The sequence below is a fragment of the Triplophysa rosa genome, linkage group LG6 (genome assembly GCF_024868665.1).
Source record: "Triplophysa rosa linkage group LG6, Trosa_1v2, whole genome shotgun sequence".
Lineage (NCBI taxonomy): Eukaryota > Metazoa > Chordata > Actinopteri > Cypriniformes > Nemacheilidae > Triplophysa > Triplophysa rosa.
In genome coordinates, this window is record NC_079895.1 from 4,082,962 (window position 1) to 4,102,542 (window position 19,581).

Genomic DNA, 19,581 nt, shown 5'->3' on the forward strand with positions numbered 1-19,581 from the left:
TTGTTGGCATTAACCAGAAACCGCATCAACAGCTTCATATCTCCATATCATAGTTGCAAATATTTAAGTATTTTAAACAGCTTATCTACTTTAACAACACAATGTTTAATTATTACAAAAATACGATGTTTTTTTATTTTTATTTTAAGTTTTGTAAATGATAAAAAATCCTGGCGCTGGTTGGCACTTTTTTTAAGATGGCAGGGAAAGAGTTAATTGTGTGCCGTTATTATTGAAATATAAATAAAATATTAAATAATAAATAATATAGAAAGTAATACAGAACATAATTCAATGTATATTTAAAAATAATAAATAAGTAAACAATGTATGAACATATGTTTTATTATTTATACACCCTTTTTTTGGCGAATGGGTGCCTTAAACAACAACACAAACAATGTTGGTCTAACACTGGTCCAGAAGAACATCTGTTTCAGTTTTTTAACACTACACAAACATTTGAACCGAATGCAACCAACAGAACATTTATAAATAAATTCAACATTTTAAACTAATATCTTTAAGATGTGATTATATTTGTACAATTGAAAGAAAAGAATAAGAAAATGAAACCGGAAGTGCTTATGGCTTACATTTTGCAAATGACATGTGTGATTTTCTCCTTTCAGGATTATTCGTCTAATCCTGTTGTCTATCGTGTATTCTCAGCTATCTTCAACATTTAGTAGGAAATGTTTTGTTTTTGTCGTGCTCAGAGGTTTCACGTTCTCTCCCCACGGCAGTGAGCCCCACAGTTAGTCAGCGTGGCTCTGCGTCTCATGGGCCCTCGGTTCTAATGAACTGAGACCTGTAGCTCTGTGTCTCTGTCGTGTTTTAGATTGACAGAGCGCAGTACAGAACGCTACCGTTGGCCTACTAGAACCCTGCCAGCCTGACGTTTGATGAGCCTGTGTTTAGACAGAGTCTGCAACGGCTAATTACGTTTTCCTAATGACGGGCACAGGATGTATTGCCATGGTAGCAGCTTTGAGCAATTTCAGCTTGTTACTGGAAGTCGGCGAATATTTGTTATGATAACATGTCGCATTTCCTGCACGGGTCGGGCCACCTGCGTAAGACTGAGCAATAACTGTTGCAATTCTTCAGCTGTTTTCATTTCTTATGAAAAGCTTATTTATTTTATTTTATGCCAGTCGCACGAAGTACTTAAGCGTTGAATAGTGCCGTTCTGACCAACAGAGCGCGAGCGGGGGAGTCACAGCTCTGTGAGAAAATGAGTTTCTCCGTCTGCGCTCACTCAGAACAGCAGAGCATCATGAAGGTGTGGAACGCCACGTTTATTGGGTGAATTTCACCAAAAACATGTCAAGGTCATATTATACCAGAATATTAAAAGGGAAAAAGAAAAGTTATATTTTGCATAAAGAAAATGATTTTAATTACAGTATTATGCACATTTTTATGCACATTTCATTACTGTAATGAAGACTGGGCAATGTCAACGTAAAAAGAACTTAAGCTGTAATATTTTCTGTCTTGATGATATTTGATTCATTGGCTTTGAAATAACTCGAAGGAATGCTCTTTTTCAATAACCATTGTTTCAAGGTTTTTTGTCATGATTTTTTTTAATGGTTATTCTCATTACTATGCAGTTTTATTTTTACCGAGCAGTATTTTTCATTAAGATTAGTTTAAATAAAGGCAGAATAGAAACAATTAATTTGTATTATTTAAATGCAAATACTGTATACAGCCAGGTTATTTTGACCAGTTTCTCTAGTTTTCATTTTCTGCAAATAAATGCAAATAGAAACAATGTTTTTATTTGAAATTTGGGAGAAATATGGTTGGTACTTCACAGAATGAAACAAAAATGATAATTTTACCTACCTATAGAGCTCCGGAGGTTGACATCACGCAGTCTGAACTCGGCCATTTTGGCAGGCATTCAGGAGCGCGCTAGAGCGGCTATAGCATTGGTTATTGACAGTGGTCAAACAATCATTTAAAACCAGGCTGTATAGACTTTACAAATCGTACTATTTTAACATGATGGACAGCTGCTGTGCGCCAGGATGCCGGAACAGGCGGGGGAAAGAAAAGGGCAAGTCATTTCATCATATTCCTAAGGAACCCGAATCCCAGATAGATGATTAAATGGTTAACTGCACTAAAACGTGCTAACCAACACATGTCACCGCTATCTCTCCCTCTCTGTCGTTATGCTGCCAAATGCTAAACAAGACACATGAGAGCAGCACTCGCCCAGTCCAGCTGTGCAATCGCAGTAGGCTCCTAACACAACCCCATCGTGTCTGACCACCACCCATGGCTTCAATGGAAGGTCACTTAATTTTTTGGGAATGTTTAACCTGCAAGATCAGTGATATAGCTATGCTGGCTACCTACAAACAAGGACAGCTAGGGTCGATTACGTTAGCTAACAACACAGTTGACTTACCCTTCCAATGACGACAAAGCAGGTTAAAGCCGGCAGACTCCAAAGTTGAATATCCATTTCAAAATTCTCGTCAATTTTTACCACTCCAGGCTTTTAAAGAGTCGACGGAATAGGACGATGTAAAGTTGGTGGATAGTTGTAGATATTAGGATGCTGCAGGTCAGGAAATGTATGAGTTTCTTTATTGATGTGCGTTAAAAGCATACCGGGGGCATTATAGGGATCTGTTATGTTTAATCTATTAAGTTTTGCTATGCACAGGTCTATGTCTTTTGAATTAAAGTGCGCAGTGAACTCTGTTGCCTTGAAACTCATCATTTCATATTCGCTCCCGTCTGTCCTTGCCTGAAACAGAACAGAAACAGAAAAGGATCAAGTGACTGCCAGATCTCTATAAAAAGTAAATTCAGGAAAACTAATAATAACTATATGGTATACTGTATATAAATGACACTAAATCTTTCAGATTCTGCAAGAGCAGTATTTGCATTTTGCAATTTGCATAAAAAATGTAAAATGCTATGTTTTTATTCCTTACTCTTAAATTTGCATCAGGTTTTGCACATTGTCGTGATCACAGGGGCGATTCACATTTCGCGTATTTTGCGACACGCATACGGTGCGGCGCGCACATTTTTCTCGCCCCATCGCGATGAATATAGTTCAACTTTACAGAGTGCCGCGTAGTGTTGCTTTCGTCAACGAAAATTATGACGAAATATGGTCGTCAACGAACCTTTATCACGTGACGAAAACGAGACGAGACGCAACGTAAATGCTGGTCATGTGACGATGACTATAATTAAATGTACAATGCAATATTGTTGACGAATAAAAACGAGACTAAATGTGGTTTACAAAATAAAAACAATGCTAAAATGTCTCTTCATTGTCGTTGACCAAAACGAGACGAGACGAAATGTTATAACGTTATTTCGTCTGATGCAGAATCCTGTTAGTTAAATGTCGTCTGGCTGTTCTGCGTGTCTGAATGAATTATGTGCACAGTTTAACATACAACACGAGTGATGGTCGAGGATTTATCTGCGTCTGCACTGTATGAGGATATGAACACAAGAACTTCATCTCCACAGTTGCTCTGAGTTTATTTTACGAGCGTTTACTGTATGAGTGAAGCTATCGGCAAACACAAAAACTCAAAGCGTCTAACCAAAGACCCGTCAAAATAAAAGTCCCGTTAAATTGAACACTCCGACAAAAAATACTTTAGTGAACTATAATAACTTTAAACCACTCTAGCTCCAGTGCTATGTGCAAAAAAGTCTGCATTCATTTACTGCATTCTGTATGCTACTACAGGGCACTGAGGGCACTTACTCTTCTCCTGTTGGTTCTTTGCAATGCTGGCAAATGTAACCTTCCAGTTGACTTGCCAAATCACTTCCATTTGTTTTATTAATAAAGGATATTGGAAGTAAAATCGGTCTGGGTTATGACAAATGCTACACACAGCGAGAAAAAGAAAATTTGTATAGGAAAAAGATGCATCGAGAATTGTTTTATCATCACATTCGCCCTCTGAATCGTAATCGAATCGCATCTTGACGTGCCTAGAGATTCCCACCCCTACCGATGGCCGTAAATTCAAATCAGACGTCTTCCGTGTCTGGAATAAGATAACCTTGTTTGAAATGGGTTTGGCTAAAATAAAATTTTGGTTTCGTCTATACTACTAGGTACTTATACTGACTGGGTTACATAGAATTGCATTACTAAAAAGAGACTAAAATAAAATTTTCATTGACTAAAACTAGACTAAAATGTCATCAGTTTTCGTCGACTAAAACTAGACGAAAATAGTCATGGATAATTCTGACTAAAATAAGACTAAAATGCTCAGACTTTTAGTCGACTGAAACTTGACTAGACTAAAAAGTGTATGAACGTGACTAAAACTAATAAAAACTAAAATGACAGCTTGACATAAAGACTAGACTAAAACTAGAATTAAAACAGGCCGCCAAAAACAACACTAGTGCCGCGCGCTGGTCATTTTTAGACGAGAAATGTGAATCGCCCCATAGACTGTAAAAAAGATGGATGCCGCTTCCTTCCATTGTAATTAAGTGAGCGTAAAATGTCCGACGATGGGAGAACCAGAGTCTGCGCAGTAGTGAGCTCGAAGTGGAGCGCGGTATCAAGGTCCTGCCCGTATTCCCTGATGACTCAATCGTAAACGAAGAAATCATGTTACCGCACCTCTTTTTTATAACATCAACTAACTAAAACTTGTTAAAAAAACGAACACTTGGACATACATCAACGTGATAAAAACTGACTAAAATAACAGAAAACATATTTGGACAAAAATTATTTAAAGTGTGATTGGATTTTATAGTGTGGCTCCTGTCCCATTTGTGTACATGGTGAGGGAGGGGTTTATGACCTGTACTGCAGCCAGCCACCAGGGGACGATCAAAGAGCCCGCAGCATCACTTTTTAGGACGTGTGAGGCACCCCTGGTAGTGATTTTATCACCCTCCCACACACACATTTGAATTCAGGTTGCAGCCCCCAATGACGTCAGATGATTTGTAGCACAGACATCCACTGATGGCCACCTGAACTTTTGTATAGTTTAGTGTATCAGAGTAAACGCCTGACTAAGATTCATCTGAGACCTGTTGAGGGTCATTAAGTGTTTAATAGAGGTCAACAATTCAACAGGTGATATTGTGGCCCAAAGCAAAAAATCATTCTGTGCTATCCTACCTACCTATATAAACACAATACATACCTATCTTTTCATGCGACAACACACATAGCAGTACAATGGATGAGTCATATAAGATGCTACATACAAAATCTGTTGTTTTGAACAGGTCATACGCCGCAGGCTCATAGCTGCTGTAGTCTTTTCATTCTGAAGTAATATCCTCTGTGAAAATGTTTTGTTCTCCAGACGCCTGCTGGACACTGAAGATGAGCTCAGCGATATCCAGGCAGATTCTGTGCCCATGGAGGTGCGTGATTGGCTGGCCTCCACCTTCACCAGGAAGATGGGTGTGGTGCGCAGACGTCCCGAAGAGAAGCCCCGGTTCCGCAGTATCGTTCACGCCGTTCAAGCCGGGATCTTCGTCGAGCGGTATTAAACACGTTTATTTGGTTTGCTGTTCACCTTCATCACAAATGATATGAACAAATCACATTGAATTATAATTTATGTTTATCTAGCCATAAAAATACAAATGAACAAATATACAAAATAATATATGCAAAGATAATACAAAATATATATATGATAATTACTGTATGTAAGATAAATATATACAGTATATACCAAAAGTATATAACATAATTATGTAAAAGATTTAAGATGCTTATAAGTTTTGGTCAAACTTTAAAGCATCCCAAGAAAGGTCAATGTCAATTATAAAAACAAACAAATGGACTTATTTTTGCTTGTGTACAATACATATTTAATGCAATATTTAATAGTAAAATGCTAACAACACAGTATTTTTATGCATGGTAACCAAACCTAGCATTAGGATAATGATGCTGCCTATGTAGGGAATAGACACCGAGAAAGCTTTCTAGGTTTTGGAATAGAGTCTGTGTTTAAACATTTGTTTTATGTTTATCCTATAAGTGATTTTAAACCAAGCCGACAGTCTCATTTCACAGACCAATATTTACCGGGAAAAATGTCTGTCGAGATTACCTGCACGTAACAGACACATTCTTAAGCACTGGTTGGGCGTAATCTTTTCCAGTTAATGAAAACGAATGTCTCAATCGAGTTTGTTTTGCGAGGCAGTCCGTCTCTCATGGTCGTGAACCTTCACTATGTGAGTAATGCATAATATCAGCCTCGCTCCTCATTTCCATGGCAACTCTTTCAGAATGTCGTAGACACCTGTCGAGTTTGAAACTGTGATCGCCGTTCATGTGTGATATTAAGCAGATATCAGTGTTTCTTTTTATGATAAATGGCTTTCAGATTACGAAAACAAATCTGTTGGTTCATTCATCAGTTATGTGGTACCTTTTTAACACTATTGAGTTCTAAAAAATAAAAATACTTGTGTTGTAATATAAAGGCAGTATTTCTATGCAACTTTACAAAAATATAAAAAATATATATTTTACTTAATATTTTACTTAAATTACAACTTGTTGTAAAGGATCTCAGCTAATACGATCTTCATCTTTAAACACTGCGAGTTTAATATTTTGTCTTAAATATGAAGGTATATACAGTATAATGGGGACATAAATGAGTGCTGCATGGCAGGAATGACCTGCACATTTTCCATTATTGAGATGTATTAGCAAGATTGCCAGTTTAATAAGAATGCTGGAAGTGAATTTAATTACTGTGCATTATTTTGGAATCTGGACTGTGTGGGAAATGTGAGGTTTCATTATCAAGTGCTTTTACAGCCTCATTTATAAAAGGAAAAATTTTTTTTACTATTATGCTCTGCTTTTCTTCGCACAGAAATATGAATGTGCATGATGAAAATTCCAAACCCAATTTTTTCCCTTTTGTTTAGCATCATCCGCTTGTCTCTATAACACTTCTGTACAGTTTGGCTGCAGTTTTATTTTTGCAGTAGGATTTAATTTATATTAAAAATGCATTCATTAGACGGATGTTAGATGTTTTTTTGGATTTCCAATTTGAATCCATTTTGTTGTTTGTAGCCCGATCAGTAAAAAAAAAAACACATTAAATCTGTATTTCTGATGGCTGATTCGATTTCAAGTAGTTCTATCATTTGGGCTGTGATTAGTATTATAGTCATTCTTCACAAATGTTATACATCTATTTTAAACATACTCCCATGCAGTAATAAAAACTGGTATTTTGTGTTTGCAGAATGTACAGAAGAACCTCCAACATGGCAGGATTGACGTACCCACCATCTGTGATTACGGCTTTAAAGGTACAGATTGTCTTTACAGTTGGGTTGTAACAGGACTTCTGTTCGTTACCTTAACGGAATAGTTCACCCAAAAATGGGGACCACTATATCATATTTTTATATGCCATCACTTCTCTTCTTTTCAGGATGTTGATAAATGGTCATTTGACGTCTTCACGCTCCAAGAGGCCAGCAGCGAACACGCTCTGAAGTTCCTGGTGTACGAGCTGCTCACCAGATACGACCTGATCACCCGCTTCAGGGTACGAGAGACCGCAAAACCTGTGAATGAAACACGTTGCTCAACCACACGTAAACTCTCATGGTTCCTCAAACTGCCATTAAAAGAAATGAAAATATTGACTCACCCTTTCTGTTATCCGTGAAGCTTCAAAAAGACAAAAAAAACCCTCATACAAGTAATGATGGATCTAAATGGTCTATTGTTATGACTTTAAGTCTTCGATGTGAAGAACAGACCAAATCAGTGACTTGAGTTGACCTTAAGAACGAGTTTCCATTTCCAAATCAATTATTTATTTAACATCTTATCGTTTCATCTCATGGAATCACGTTGTTGTTTCCAGCTTCTTTCTTCGCTCTGACCGCACTGGGATCCATTCTCAAAACAGTGTATGTTTTTACTCCGTAACAGTAGATCTACACGCGCTATACATTTGATACGAGCCGTCTGACGTTTTCCATCTGTTCTTTCTTTGTTTTCCACCATCACGTCAGCTTCCATCAATGCGTACCCTTTCCACAAGCACGGCGATGACAGACTCTGAACTCGCACACAAAGAGCCCAACCTCGCTCCCATGATGAGAATACAAATACAGTCGACACATGTTTTCAGTGTTGAGTTTCTGCTCTGCGTGCGATTACGCAAGGATGTTATGGCCCTGCGAATCGAACCTCTCGCAGGAAGCCATTCGGTGGCCTGTAACACGCTCTATTAATCAGCCACGGAAAGAAAATTTAAAGGGATTGTTCCTTAAGAAGTGAAAATTCTGTCAGCATTTACTCACCCTATTGTCATTTCAAACCTGTATGTTTTTCTTTCTTCTGCAGAACACAAAAGAAGATATTTTGAAGTATTGTAACCAACAGCGAAAGCCAAATGCAAGTGAATGGGTGCCGTTGCTGTTTGGTTACCACCTTTTTCAAAAATATCTTCTTTTGTGTTCTGCAGAAGAAAGAAAAACATACAGGTTTGAAATGACAAAAGGGTAAGTAAATGCTGATAGAATTTAAGAACTTCATATAGTACATAAAACGATTGTTTTCAGTCATTTTAATCTTGCTTTCTTGTAAATTATGTTTAAAGATGCAATCCGTAACTTTTGCCTCCGTTGCCATCTCTGTTTGAAACACTCTTTACGTCTGTCAATTCCCTTAAAACTGTACAGTACCTGACAGCTTAATTTATGAAGTAACATTTTATAAGCAAGATTTTGTAAGATAATACTTGTTTTCGTAGGATTTATTTTGAAGTTACATTTTTTATAACCCCAATAAATTGTTACCAAGTCTTACCGTGTTTTTTTTACCTGTACAGATACCGGTTTCCTCTTTAGTGTCCTTTGTGGAAGCTCTGGAGGTGGGTTACAGCAAGCACAGAAACCCGTACCACAATCTGATCCACGCTGCGGATGTCACACAGACAGCTCACTATCTGATGCTACACACCGGGGTTATGGTGAGCGATCGATAAATGATGCTCGCGTGTCACGCATAGACCAACAAACCTGACAGCTGTTTACTGTTAAAAGATGCCGAGTGGTTTAAGTCTGATTTCATGAGTTAATGTTGCTATTATGATGATGATTTGACGATTGACTGGTGTGCTCTCTCAGCACTGGCTTACTGAACTGGAAATATTGGCCATGGTGTTTGCGGCTGCTATCCACGACTTCGAACACACCGGAACGACCAATAACTTCCACATCCAGACCAGGTGTGTGACGTACACGGTTGCAAACCCTGAACCAGTCTGTCCAACAGCGTTCTTTTAATGAAACTGGGTTCATTCTGGCTTTCAAGTCAAGTCAACAATTCATGTAGATTAATATACAAATAGAGAAATGAAAAACAAATACATACATTACCGTTCAAAAGTTTAGGATCATTTATTTATTCTTTATTAATCTTTTTTTCTAGATTGTAGAATAATACAAAACTCATCAAAACAAAAATGTGATGATGAGATATACACTCACCTAAAGGATTATTAGGAACACCATACTAATACGGTGTTTGACCCCCTTTCGCCTTCAGAACTGCCTTAATTCTACGTGGCATTGATTCAACAAGGTGCTGAAAGCATTCTTTAGAAATGTTGGCCCATATTGATAGGATAGCATCTTGCAGTTGATGGAGATTTGTGGGATGCACATCCAGGGCACGAAGCTCCCGTTCCACCACATCCCAAAGATGTTCTATCGGGTTGAGATCTGGTGACTGTGGGGGCCATTCTAGTACAGTGAACTCATTGTCATGTTCAAGAAACCAATTTGAAATGATTCGAGCTTTGTGACATGGTGCATTATCCTGCTGGAAGTAGCCATTAGAGGATGGGTACATGGTGGTCATAAAGGGATGGACATGGTCAGAAACAATGCTCAGGTAGGCCGTGGCATTTAAACGATGCCCAATTGGCACTAAGGGGCCTAAAGTGTGCCAAGAAAACATCCCCCACACCATTACACCACCACCACCAGCCTGCACAGTGGTAACAAGGCATGATGGATCCATGTTCTCATTCTGTTTACGCCAAATTCTGACTCTACCATTTGAATGTCTCAACAGAAATCGAGACTCATCAGACCAGGCAACATTTTTCCAGTCTTCAACTGTCCAATTTTGGTGAGCTCGTGCAAATTGTAGCCTCTTTTTCCTATTTGTAGTGGAGATGAGTGGTACCCGGTGGGGTCTTCTGCTGTTGTAGCCCATCTGCCTCAAGGTTGTGCGTGTTGTGGCTTCACAAATGCTTTGCTGCATACCTCGGTTGTAACGAGTGGTTATTTCAGTCAAAGTTGCTCTTCTATCAGCTTGAATCAGTCGGCCCATTCTCCTCTGACCTCTAGCATCAACAAGGCATTTTCGCCCACAGGACTGCCGCATACTGGATGTTTTTCCCTTTTCACACCATTCTTTGTAAACCCTAGAAATGGTTGTGCGTGAAAATCCCAGTAACTGAGCAGATTGTGAAATACTCAGACCGGCCCGTCTGGCACCAACAACCATGCCACGCTCAAAATTGCTTAAATCACCTTTCTGACATTCACCATTCACCAAATCACCATTCTGACATTCAGTTTGGAGTTCAGGAGATTGTCTTGACCAGGACCACACCCCTAAATGCATTGAAGCAACTGCCATGTGATTGGTTGATTAGATAATTGCATTAATGAGAAATTGAACAGGTGTTCCTAATAATCCTTTAGGTGAGTGTATGTTGTGACTTAAGGAAACTTAAACAAATCAAAGCTATGTTATATTTTAGTGTCTTCAAAGTAGCTACCGTTTGTTCAGCCAGTTTCTTTAGGTCTCACCCCAAGATTTCCTCAGTACTCAGTCCAAATCATTCTTTTCAAAAACTTTTATGTAATAAAGTTTTAGTTTTCTTAAAGAAGTTCTTATGTTTTCACAATTTTGTCTACAACAATTAATTTCAAATATTCAAGGAAATATATAAACCTTTAGATCAAATGATTTTTACATTTCAGTCAAGTGATCCCACACTTTTAAACGGTAATGTGCACACATTATACAGACATATTCGTGCATGCGTTACATAATATACACACATACAGTATATAGGCGTTAGATAATATGTTATGCTATAGAGTACAAAACACATTCTCATCATCAGGACTACCTGTATAAAAATTGTCTGTGGGTTTTAATCGCACTTTTACAGTATAGCTCCATTATGTATGTGTGTCAAAGTTATGTAAAATGTCCACTAGCAATAGTATCTGTATGAATTAATGACTGTGAATGGGAAGCCATAACTATAATCTATAATCTATGCATGCAAATTTGACTTTCAAGGCACCATGATGACATAAACAGTGCTACTAGAGAATAATTGAATACAGGATCTCACAACCTCTGCTGATGTTGTTGTCCTGTGTTAGTTCCTGTCAGCGAGGGCCTCTTATTCACATTAATAAATGCTTTATTAAGACTTATCACAGCCTTCATTTTGCATGACGACCCACCGCAGACATTATAGTCCAGAGAAGCACGCTTACTTCTGCGGTGGGCTGAAATGTGGAGAAGGGTTTTTGATAGTACTGTTATTTTGGATGAGTGCTTGGTCAGCAGGGAATTGTGGGTGATGAGGCTTGTGTGACAGGAAAAACGAAGCCATTACACTTGAGATTTCTCTATCCCTTCTTACAGTTCTCCTCAGGTTTATTCCACATGAGAATAGAAAGGAAATCTCTGTCCATCTCACTGAATGAAATAGACAATCATTATTCTGAAATACACCATAATAGGGATATGTATAATGCAGGCTGACAGCACTTTAGGTTTAGCCATCGACCCTGATTTTCTCAAGAATCATTTTTGTGCAGTGTGGGGTTGTTGAGTTGCTGTATGGTGCTTTGGAGATTTAAAATGCTCCTTGGGTTCTTCAGATTAATGTATTGATTAAAGGTCCAATGTGTGATTTTTTTGGAGGATCTATCGACAGATATGCAATATAATATACATAACTATGTCTTCAGAGGTGTATAAAGACCTTACAGAATGAAGCGTTTTGTTTTTATCACCTTAGAATGAACTATTTCTATCTAGTACATACACCGCGGGTCCCCTTGCATGGAATTGGCCATGTTGTTTCTACAGTGGCCCTAAACGGACAAACTGCTCTGCAGAGCGTTGCGTAAATACGTTGTCTCCTTCGGCAAAGAAGCGAAAACGTGACCACATCTTTGTCCTGTGAGAGCCTCCGTAGTGCTTCGAAAGGGAGGGGTAAGCGGTGGAGTAATTCGTTGGTTGCAATTCGCAACCTCACCACTAGAAGCCACTAAAATCTCCACATTTAAAGCATCAGTATTGCAGTCAAATATTCCTACAGTTTTTGTATACTCAATGAAAAGTTGTTCCTGTAGCTCAATTGGTTGAGCATTGCTTTAGCATCCGCCAAATGCATAAACGTACTGCAAATGATGCGTTCTTTGTTTCTTTACAGATCAGAAGTGGCCGTCCTCTACAACGATCGCTCGGTCCTGGAAAACCACCATGTGAGCGCAGCCTACAGGCTGATGCAGGAGGACGAGATGAACATCCTTGTCAATCTCTCAAAAGACGACTGGAGGTACGCTGACCTATCTTACACAGAAAATCTGTCCCCGTGAGGAAAGCAGGATCTGTTCTGGGAAAGTTCTTGTTGTGTGTTTGTGTGCTTTGAGATGTGATGTGCCGCTGTGTTCCCCGCAGAGAGCTGCGTACGCTGGTGATCGAGATGGTTATGAGCACAGATATGTCATGCCATTTCCAGCAGATCAAGACTATGAGGAACGCACTGCAGCAGCCTGAAGGGTGAGTGACGCCACCTGCTGGTCTCTCAGAATATAAAGGAGACATCTACATCACATTTATTCATTTGGCAGACGCTTTTATCCAAAGCGACTTACAAGTAGGAGAGCATATAAACATTTTGTCAACACACTAAACAGTACCGTTAGTTTACAAGGCCATGCTACTAGGAGGATTTAAGCTGGAGTAAACAAGAGAGAGAATGACCAACAATATTATTTTTTTTAGACACAAGACATAGAGAGTTATTGGTTAGTCAAATAAATGCGGAACAGGTATGTTTTGAGTTGTTTATTGTAAGTTGTGAAGGATGCTGCAGTTCGGGTGGAGGCTGGCTGTTCATTCCAACATGAGTAAAGGTTTTTGCAAGCGATTTGGTGCCTCGCTGTGATGGAACAACCAGGCATCGCTCATTTTCAGACCGAAGATGACGGGAGGGGATGTAGAACTGGAGCAGTGAGTTAAGGTAAAGAGGCGAATTTGCCGTTATCATTCTGAAGGCCAGTGTCAGAGATTTAAACTTGATGCGGGCGGCAACTGGAAGCCAATGAAGTGAAATCAGGAGGGGTGTTACATGGGTTCTTTTAGGCTGATTGAAAACTAGACGTGCAGCTGCATTCTGGATCATTTGCAAGTGCTTGACTGCATTGGTTGGAAGGCCGGCCAGTAGAGAATTCCAGTAGTCCAGTCTTGATATGACCAGAGCTTGGACTAGCAGCTGACAGGCATGCTCCGACAGGAACGGCCTGATTTTCATGATGTCGTAGAGCACATACCTGCAATTTCGAGTGGTTGCTGCGATGTGAGAGGTGAATTTCAGCTGGTCGTCGAACACCCCCAGGTTCCTCGCAGACTTGGTGGGTGTTATAGTTGAGGGTCCAAGTTGAATGGTAAGGTGGTGTTCAATTGATGGGTGGGCCGGTATAACCAGGAGTTCTGTCTTGGAGAGGTTGAGAGACAGAGCATTGTATTAGCAGCTAAAATCTTGCGGGTTTGACTCTCAGAGTTATTGTTGTTTTGTTTTATTAATATTTAAAATTTGCTTAAAAAAATGTATTCTTAGTTATTTTATTATGTTGCTATTTCAAATTAATTCATTTTTATTTTATTTTTTGATTATTTGAGAACATTTTAATTTTTCGTTTATTTTAAGTTTTTCCAATAACGTTTAGGACAACATATATTTCATTTGATTTCAATAGAACGTTTTTAAAGTTTTTAAGTTTAGTAAACAAAAAAAACCCTCTAAAAATGTATATCTTGAATGCAATGAAAGTCGCTTTGGATAAAAGCATCTGCCAGATGCATCGATGCAAACGTGAAAATGTGAAAGTGTGATGCTATGTTTGCTGTCAGAGAGAGAAAGAATAAATAAAAATGTATTATATTTATTGCATATTACCTATAATTTAAATATAATTTACGTGGTAAGTAACTCACTCACATCAAAATATCAATACGGCTATACATCGTCGTGAGCTCCTGACGATGCGTGCATCGAAACATCTGCCTCCGTATCGATTCTGCAGCACTTTTGAAATGAGCCAATTATTATGCAACACATATTGTGTAACAATTATTCAACACACACATGATGCAGCACTGCTTCTGCCTTATCCACTATAAAACTATTGCACGCAATTAAAATCAATATATTTTGCCGTAAATCTGAGAAATGTAATAAAAGGCTATCGGGATACGCATCGTATCGTGGCCTTGTATCGAGATGTGTATCGTTTCGTGAAATTGTTGGCGATACACAGCCCTATTATCCAGGAAACACACATACTAATAAAAAATGTATACCACAAATGAAACGCATAGATGTGAATGTAAAGTTGTGTGATCAAGGTTCGGACTGATGAATCTGTCTGTGAATGTTTCAGCATAGACAAGGCTAAAGCCATGTCTCTGATGCTGCACGCGGCAGATATCAGTCACCCCGCTAAAGGCTGGAAACTGCACTACCGTTGGACGCAAGCCCTGATGGAGGAGTTCTTCAGACAGGTATATTCACATGATCATCTTTATCTGCTAATGCACCGTCAATACCCTCAGAGCCATAAACACACACACTGCGGATGCAAACACGTTTAGCGGGAGGAAGCTCAAGTGCATCCGAGGTGATGCTTTGCTTCCAGGGGCGTCACACTCCTACGCATCTTGTGCTACACGATAACAGAAAAACAAGCAATAGGTGATAATATCTGAAAAATCTGCAGCTTAACTCAAAAATATCATTTTAATTGATTTGAAACAATTCGTGTGTAATCTTTTTCATCCGCTTGGCTCTGTAATCTGCAGCGTTTGAATAGACTCGTCCTTGATGTCTGCTTTGCTTTTCAAGCAAATTGAGGAGAAAAGGAGCGTTTTATCACAACACTCAAAAGGCTTTTAACAGGCGTGAGGGAGTAATTGCTTCTGATTCTTTTGTTTTCTCCACAGGGTGACAAGGAAGCAGAATTAGGGCTGCCATTTTCTCCTCTGTGTGATCGGAAAGCCACCATGATTGCCCAGTCTCAGATAGGTACACAAATACACAAACACAACCTCTGAGAAGTGAGAATTTGTTCATACGGACAGAAACAAAATCGTTGATTCAAGTCTGGTTAATAGTTTGTAGTCTGAACTGCGACGTTTTTATGATTTTAATAAACTGGATTTGAAACGAACAGTTTTGTTTGTTTTTATTTTTGTGTTATTTGTGTGTTTCAAAGGATGCACATGCCTGGCCTGAAGTTAACTTCCAGACTGTGTTTGGTTATAATATAACAATTTATTTTATATTTAAATGATATTAATATGTCAACAACACAGCAAATGTATAATTACATTTATTTACATTTATTCATTTGGCAGACGCTTTTATCCAAAGCGACTTACAAGTTGGAGAGCATATAAACATTTTGTCAACACGCTATAATGACATGTGTAATGTCATTTTTCATCCTTTCCCGTCGCACTCTCTTTTGCGTCTTGGCATCAGGCTGATGCTCACATCATCACTATGGCAACCTGTTCACTGTTAGCACACTGTGTGAACAAATGGTTCAGAATTCATTACTTGCCAGATGACATTGTGCAAAGTCAGTGATAAAGATGAGATTCGAAAGATAAATTTGATTTTAGGTGCTGGCGTGTGAACAGAGAGCGGTCTCTGAACTACCACAGAAATACATGTGGCTCTTTACTGCCACCATGAGGCTGTAGAGAGAATAACACGATCTCGAGATGGACTGTAAAATGAATGTATAGTTTGATTTAATGATGCTAACTTGATTGGATGAGAATCTTTTACTGCTAATGATTTTCTAGCAGGGTAAATGAATGACTGGTTTCCTTTTTTTACTTCCTAGGGTTCATCGATTTTATCGTGGAGCCCACCATCTCTGTTCTGGTTGACACCACGGAGAAGATCATCAGTCCGCTCATAGAGGAAGCTATAAGATCTGGTGGTGTCCATAGATCAAGGTGAGTTACGGTCACATGTTCAGTATCGTGAAGGCGTTCATGGATCATTGATGTGGTTTGTGTGGCGCAGCACGACGGGACGGGGCTCGGCCGCGGTGGTGGAGTCGGTACAGAGACACAGCGGTCTGGGTTCAAACGACGATCAGGGCGGCACTACGGACTACTCGCTGAGGAGCATCGACCAAAAACGAATCCGACATCTGCTCTCTGAGATCATTCAGAACAACAAGGAGCGCTGGAAGGAGCTGTCAGTTCAAGGTGCGTTTGTGTTTGGACACATCTACTCATTCTTTATTATTGCTAGTTTACTCATTTTAGAATAAGTTATCAAAACTATTAAATAACACAAATAATGGCAAAGCGCAACATAGCCACCCGTTTTCAACCAACTTTATGAGGTGCATCATGGAATGCTTTCCCATGTATTGGGCACATGGTGACTGTTTTTTTACATGCTTCAACAACACATCTACTTAAAACATATGTACATTTTGGTAAAGAAATATTTTGAGAGAATTTTGATTTGTCCACAAGACTTAAGACAATAGCAATTTGTCTTTAAAAGAAACAGATCATCCAAAATGATATGTACATGATGTACAAGTCTACATTTAGTAAGTTTTCAAAGTTTTTTAATTCAAATGTTCATCACTTTGTGGTTGAATAAATGTCTTAAGGAAAATGTTAGACGTGTGTCAGAAAAGGGCTAATATTTTGGGTTCAAGCGAGCAAATTGAAACTAAATTGTCCTTGTGGTAAATTCAAATATGGCAAATAATGCCGCTTTGAGCATGCGAAGTTCCTTAGGACGGTGGTACGAAAATGGGCGGGGGCGATTCCTCCATTTTTGACATTTCTGTTACGAGAGGACATTTTGATCTTCTTCACTTGACGCGAATTCGCAGGTCAGAGGTCACCAATCTTGAACTTTGCTACGCAGCGAAATGCGAAATATCTTCGGATGGGCTTGCGTTTCCGGTCTGATGCATTCGCATGCGTATGAATGGAAGTCAATGGAACGAAAAGTCCATTTTGTCGCCGGCTTAATTCAAATCTTATCGGTTCCTGATATTTCATGAAAGATACAAGAACCAATGACGTGAAGTTATCAACATGCCGCCATGTTTGAATTGACAGACCACACCTTACGCCAACACCCTTAAAAATGAAGGTGCTTAAATGTTCTTCACAGCGATGCCATAGAAGAACCATTTGTGGTTCCACAAAGAACCGTTCCGTCAAAGGTTCTTTGAAGAACCATCTCTTTCTAACGTTTTTATAATCTGAAGAACCTTTTTTCGCCACAAAGAACCTTTTGTGAAACAGAAAGGTTCTTTAGATGTTAAAGGTTCTTTATGGAACCTAAAGGCATGGCATCGAAGAACCTTTTGAAGCACCTTTTTTTAAGAGTGAACATGAACTCTATCAGTCAATTATTGCAACCCGAGTAAAATGTTAACACGGATGATCTCACTTCCCGTTTTATCCCTAGAGTTGGCCAATAAGGAACACGAGAGGATCTCGGAACAGGAAGAGAAGCCCATGAGGAACGCACAGGTCACGCTGTCCCACAGCAGTCCGGCAGGAGGGAGTCACGATTCTGAGTCGAAGTCCTTGAACGAACTCAACAATACAGACTCGACTCACTCTTCCCAAGACTCTTTGGATCTTCAGAGTTCCCAGTCCCCTACGGAGGGCCAGGGCGAAGGTTCCCCCGAGGACCACAGCTCAGAAACTCTGCCTTGGAACGGTAAAACCGCCTGACGCCACAACGTCAGCGTCAAGCTGAATGTTTATAACGCGGCTTCCGCTGTGTTTTAAATCCCAAGGACGATGTACATAGCATTGTCCTCATTGTATTGTAACGCTGTCATAATCTTGGACGAATGGAACGTCCACGGTGCAACTCCGTGCATCGTTATGGAGATGGTAGTGTGCAGTGTTGTCATGGCGACTGTGTTTTCGCAGGAGACGGCCCTCTACCAGCCCCTGGGGAGGATTTAGCGAGTCCCAGAATCGCAACGCTACCTATCTGTTTCCCAGGCTTTTTTCCGTTTCTTCAATTAGTATTATTTTTTTGTCAATCGTTTTTTGTAGACTGTGTTGTTATTTATTAAAGATTACGCAGCTACACTTTGCATCACAACTAGTTTTGCATTATCTCGATATGGTCCTGCTTTTTACGACACATTAGGCCAGAGAACTGGCGGAAGATCAGGAATATTTGACTGCGTTTTCTGGCACCCGTGTCTCTGTAGACGTATGAATGTTATTCACTACCAGTTTCCAGAACAATGTGTAAAGAGAGGTTTTTATTGTAAGACACGTGTTGTATGTGCAGATGTAAAATGTGAGAATAACATGCTACCAGTTAAATAATGAGCCATCAGTCCCATCAGCCATATTCTCCAAATGAACAGAATGGTGTCCCTTTAAATATATAAACTCAAGTATTATAGCACATGACAGTGTCTAAAATGTTGCATACACAACTGGCCAAAAGTTTAGGGTCACTTACTCTTTTTATTTAAAAAAAAATTTGAGTAACAAATCCAAACGATTGAAATCTTTAGCAAAGAATTCGTAAAAAGCATAAAAGATTTTTAAGATCTGGAAACATTTGAGTCAAATGATCCAAAACTTTTGATCTGTAGTGTATTTACAGTGGTGGCTGTGTTCAGAAGGAAATATTAGCTTGCTTACTAAATACTGTGCATTTTATTTGGTTTAATACCTACTATTCTTAATAGTAAGTGAACAGAAAGCATTATGCAACAATCACGTTTCAAACAGTAGTAGTCATGACCTCATGCTGTCAACACCTGGGTGCATCATGTTATCATCTTGGAAACCGAAACGGTTTGGACTTTTTAATCCATTGTGTGTAAAAATGTCTTAGCCATCAAGAACAAGATGTTACAGTAAAAATCACAGCGTCCGGTCGATTTGTCTTGCTAGAAATAGAAAGTGAAGTTGAGCGCATTGCATTGTGGGATACAGTGTTCTCTGTTCTGTACTGCACGTTTAACAAATGTAGAATGTTTTCCATTCATACTTTGTGTAGTATACTTAGTAAGAGTGCTTTTTCTGAACATAGCTCTTTTCACACTGTTCATTCTCAGAACACCTTCATGAGGTAATATGCTACCACTGTGTCATGTTTTATAAAGTTTATGTGAAATACTGATCGATTTTTGCATTATATATGACATAAACTGCAAAAATAAGCAAAATTC

General features: G+C 39.1%; 2 protein-coding genes across 2 annotated transcripts in view; both read left to right on the forward strand.

Moving 5' to 3' along the window:
- Positions 1-19,570, forward strand: part of pde1a (phosphodiesterase 1A, calmodulin-dependent) — a 55,479-nt gene extending 35,909 nt beyond the window's left edge. The window contains exons 4-15 of the mRNA XM_057336653.1: positions 5,352-5,534; positions 7,275-7,341; positions 7,467-7,583; positions 8,880-9,020; positions 9,178-9,278; positions 12,528-12,653; positions 12,776-12,877; positions 14,761-14,881; positions 15,320-15,401; positions 16,231-16,345; positions 16,416-16,603; positions 17,838-19,570. Of these exons, the coding sequence (XP_057192636.1) occupies positions 5,352-5,534; positions 7,275-7,341; positions 7,467-7,583; positions 8,880-9,020; positions 9,178-9,278; positions 12,528-12,653; positions 12,776-12,877; positions 14,761-14,881; positions 15,320-15,401; positions 16,231-16,345; positions 16,416-16,603; positions 17,838-18,109 (1,615 nt within the window). The 3' untranslated portion in view covers positions 18,110-19,570. The remainder of the gene's footprint in view (positions 1-5,351; positions 5,535-7,274; positions 7,342-7,466; positions 7,584-8,879; positions 9,021-9,177; positions 9,279-12,527; positions 12,654-12,775; positions 12,878-14,760; positions 14,882-15,319; positions 15,402-16,230; positions 16,346-16,415; positions 16,604-17,837) is intronic.
- dnajc10 (DnaJ (Hsp40) homolog, subfamily C, member 10) overlaps positions 1-19,581 on the forward strand; it is a 255,365-nt gene that overhangs the window by 124,544 nt on the left and 111,240 nt on the right. The gene's annotated exons all lie outside the window — the stretch shown is intronic.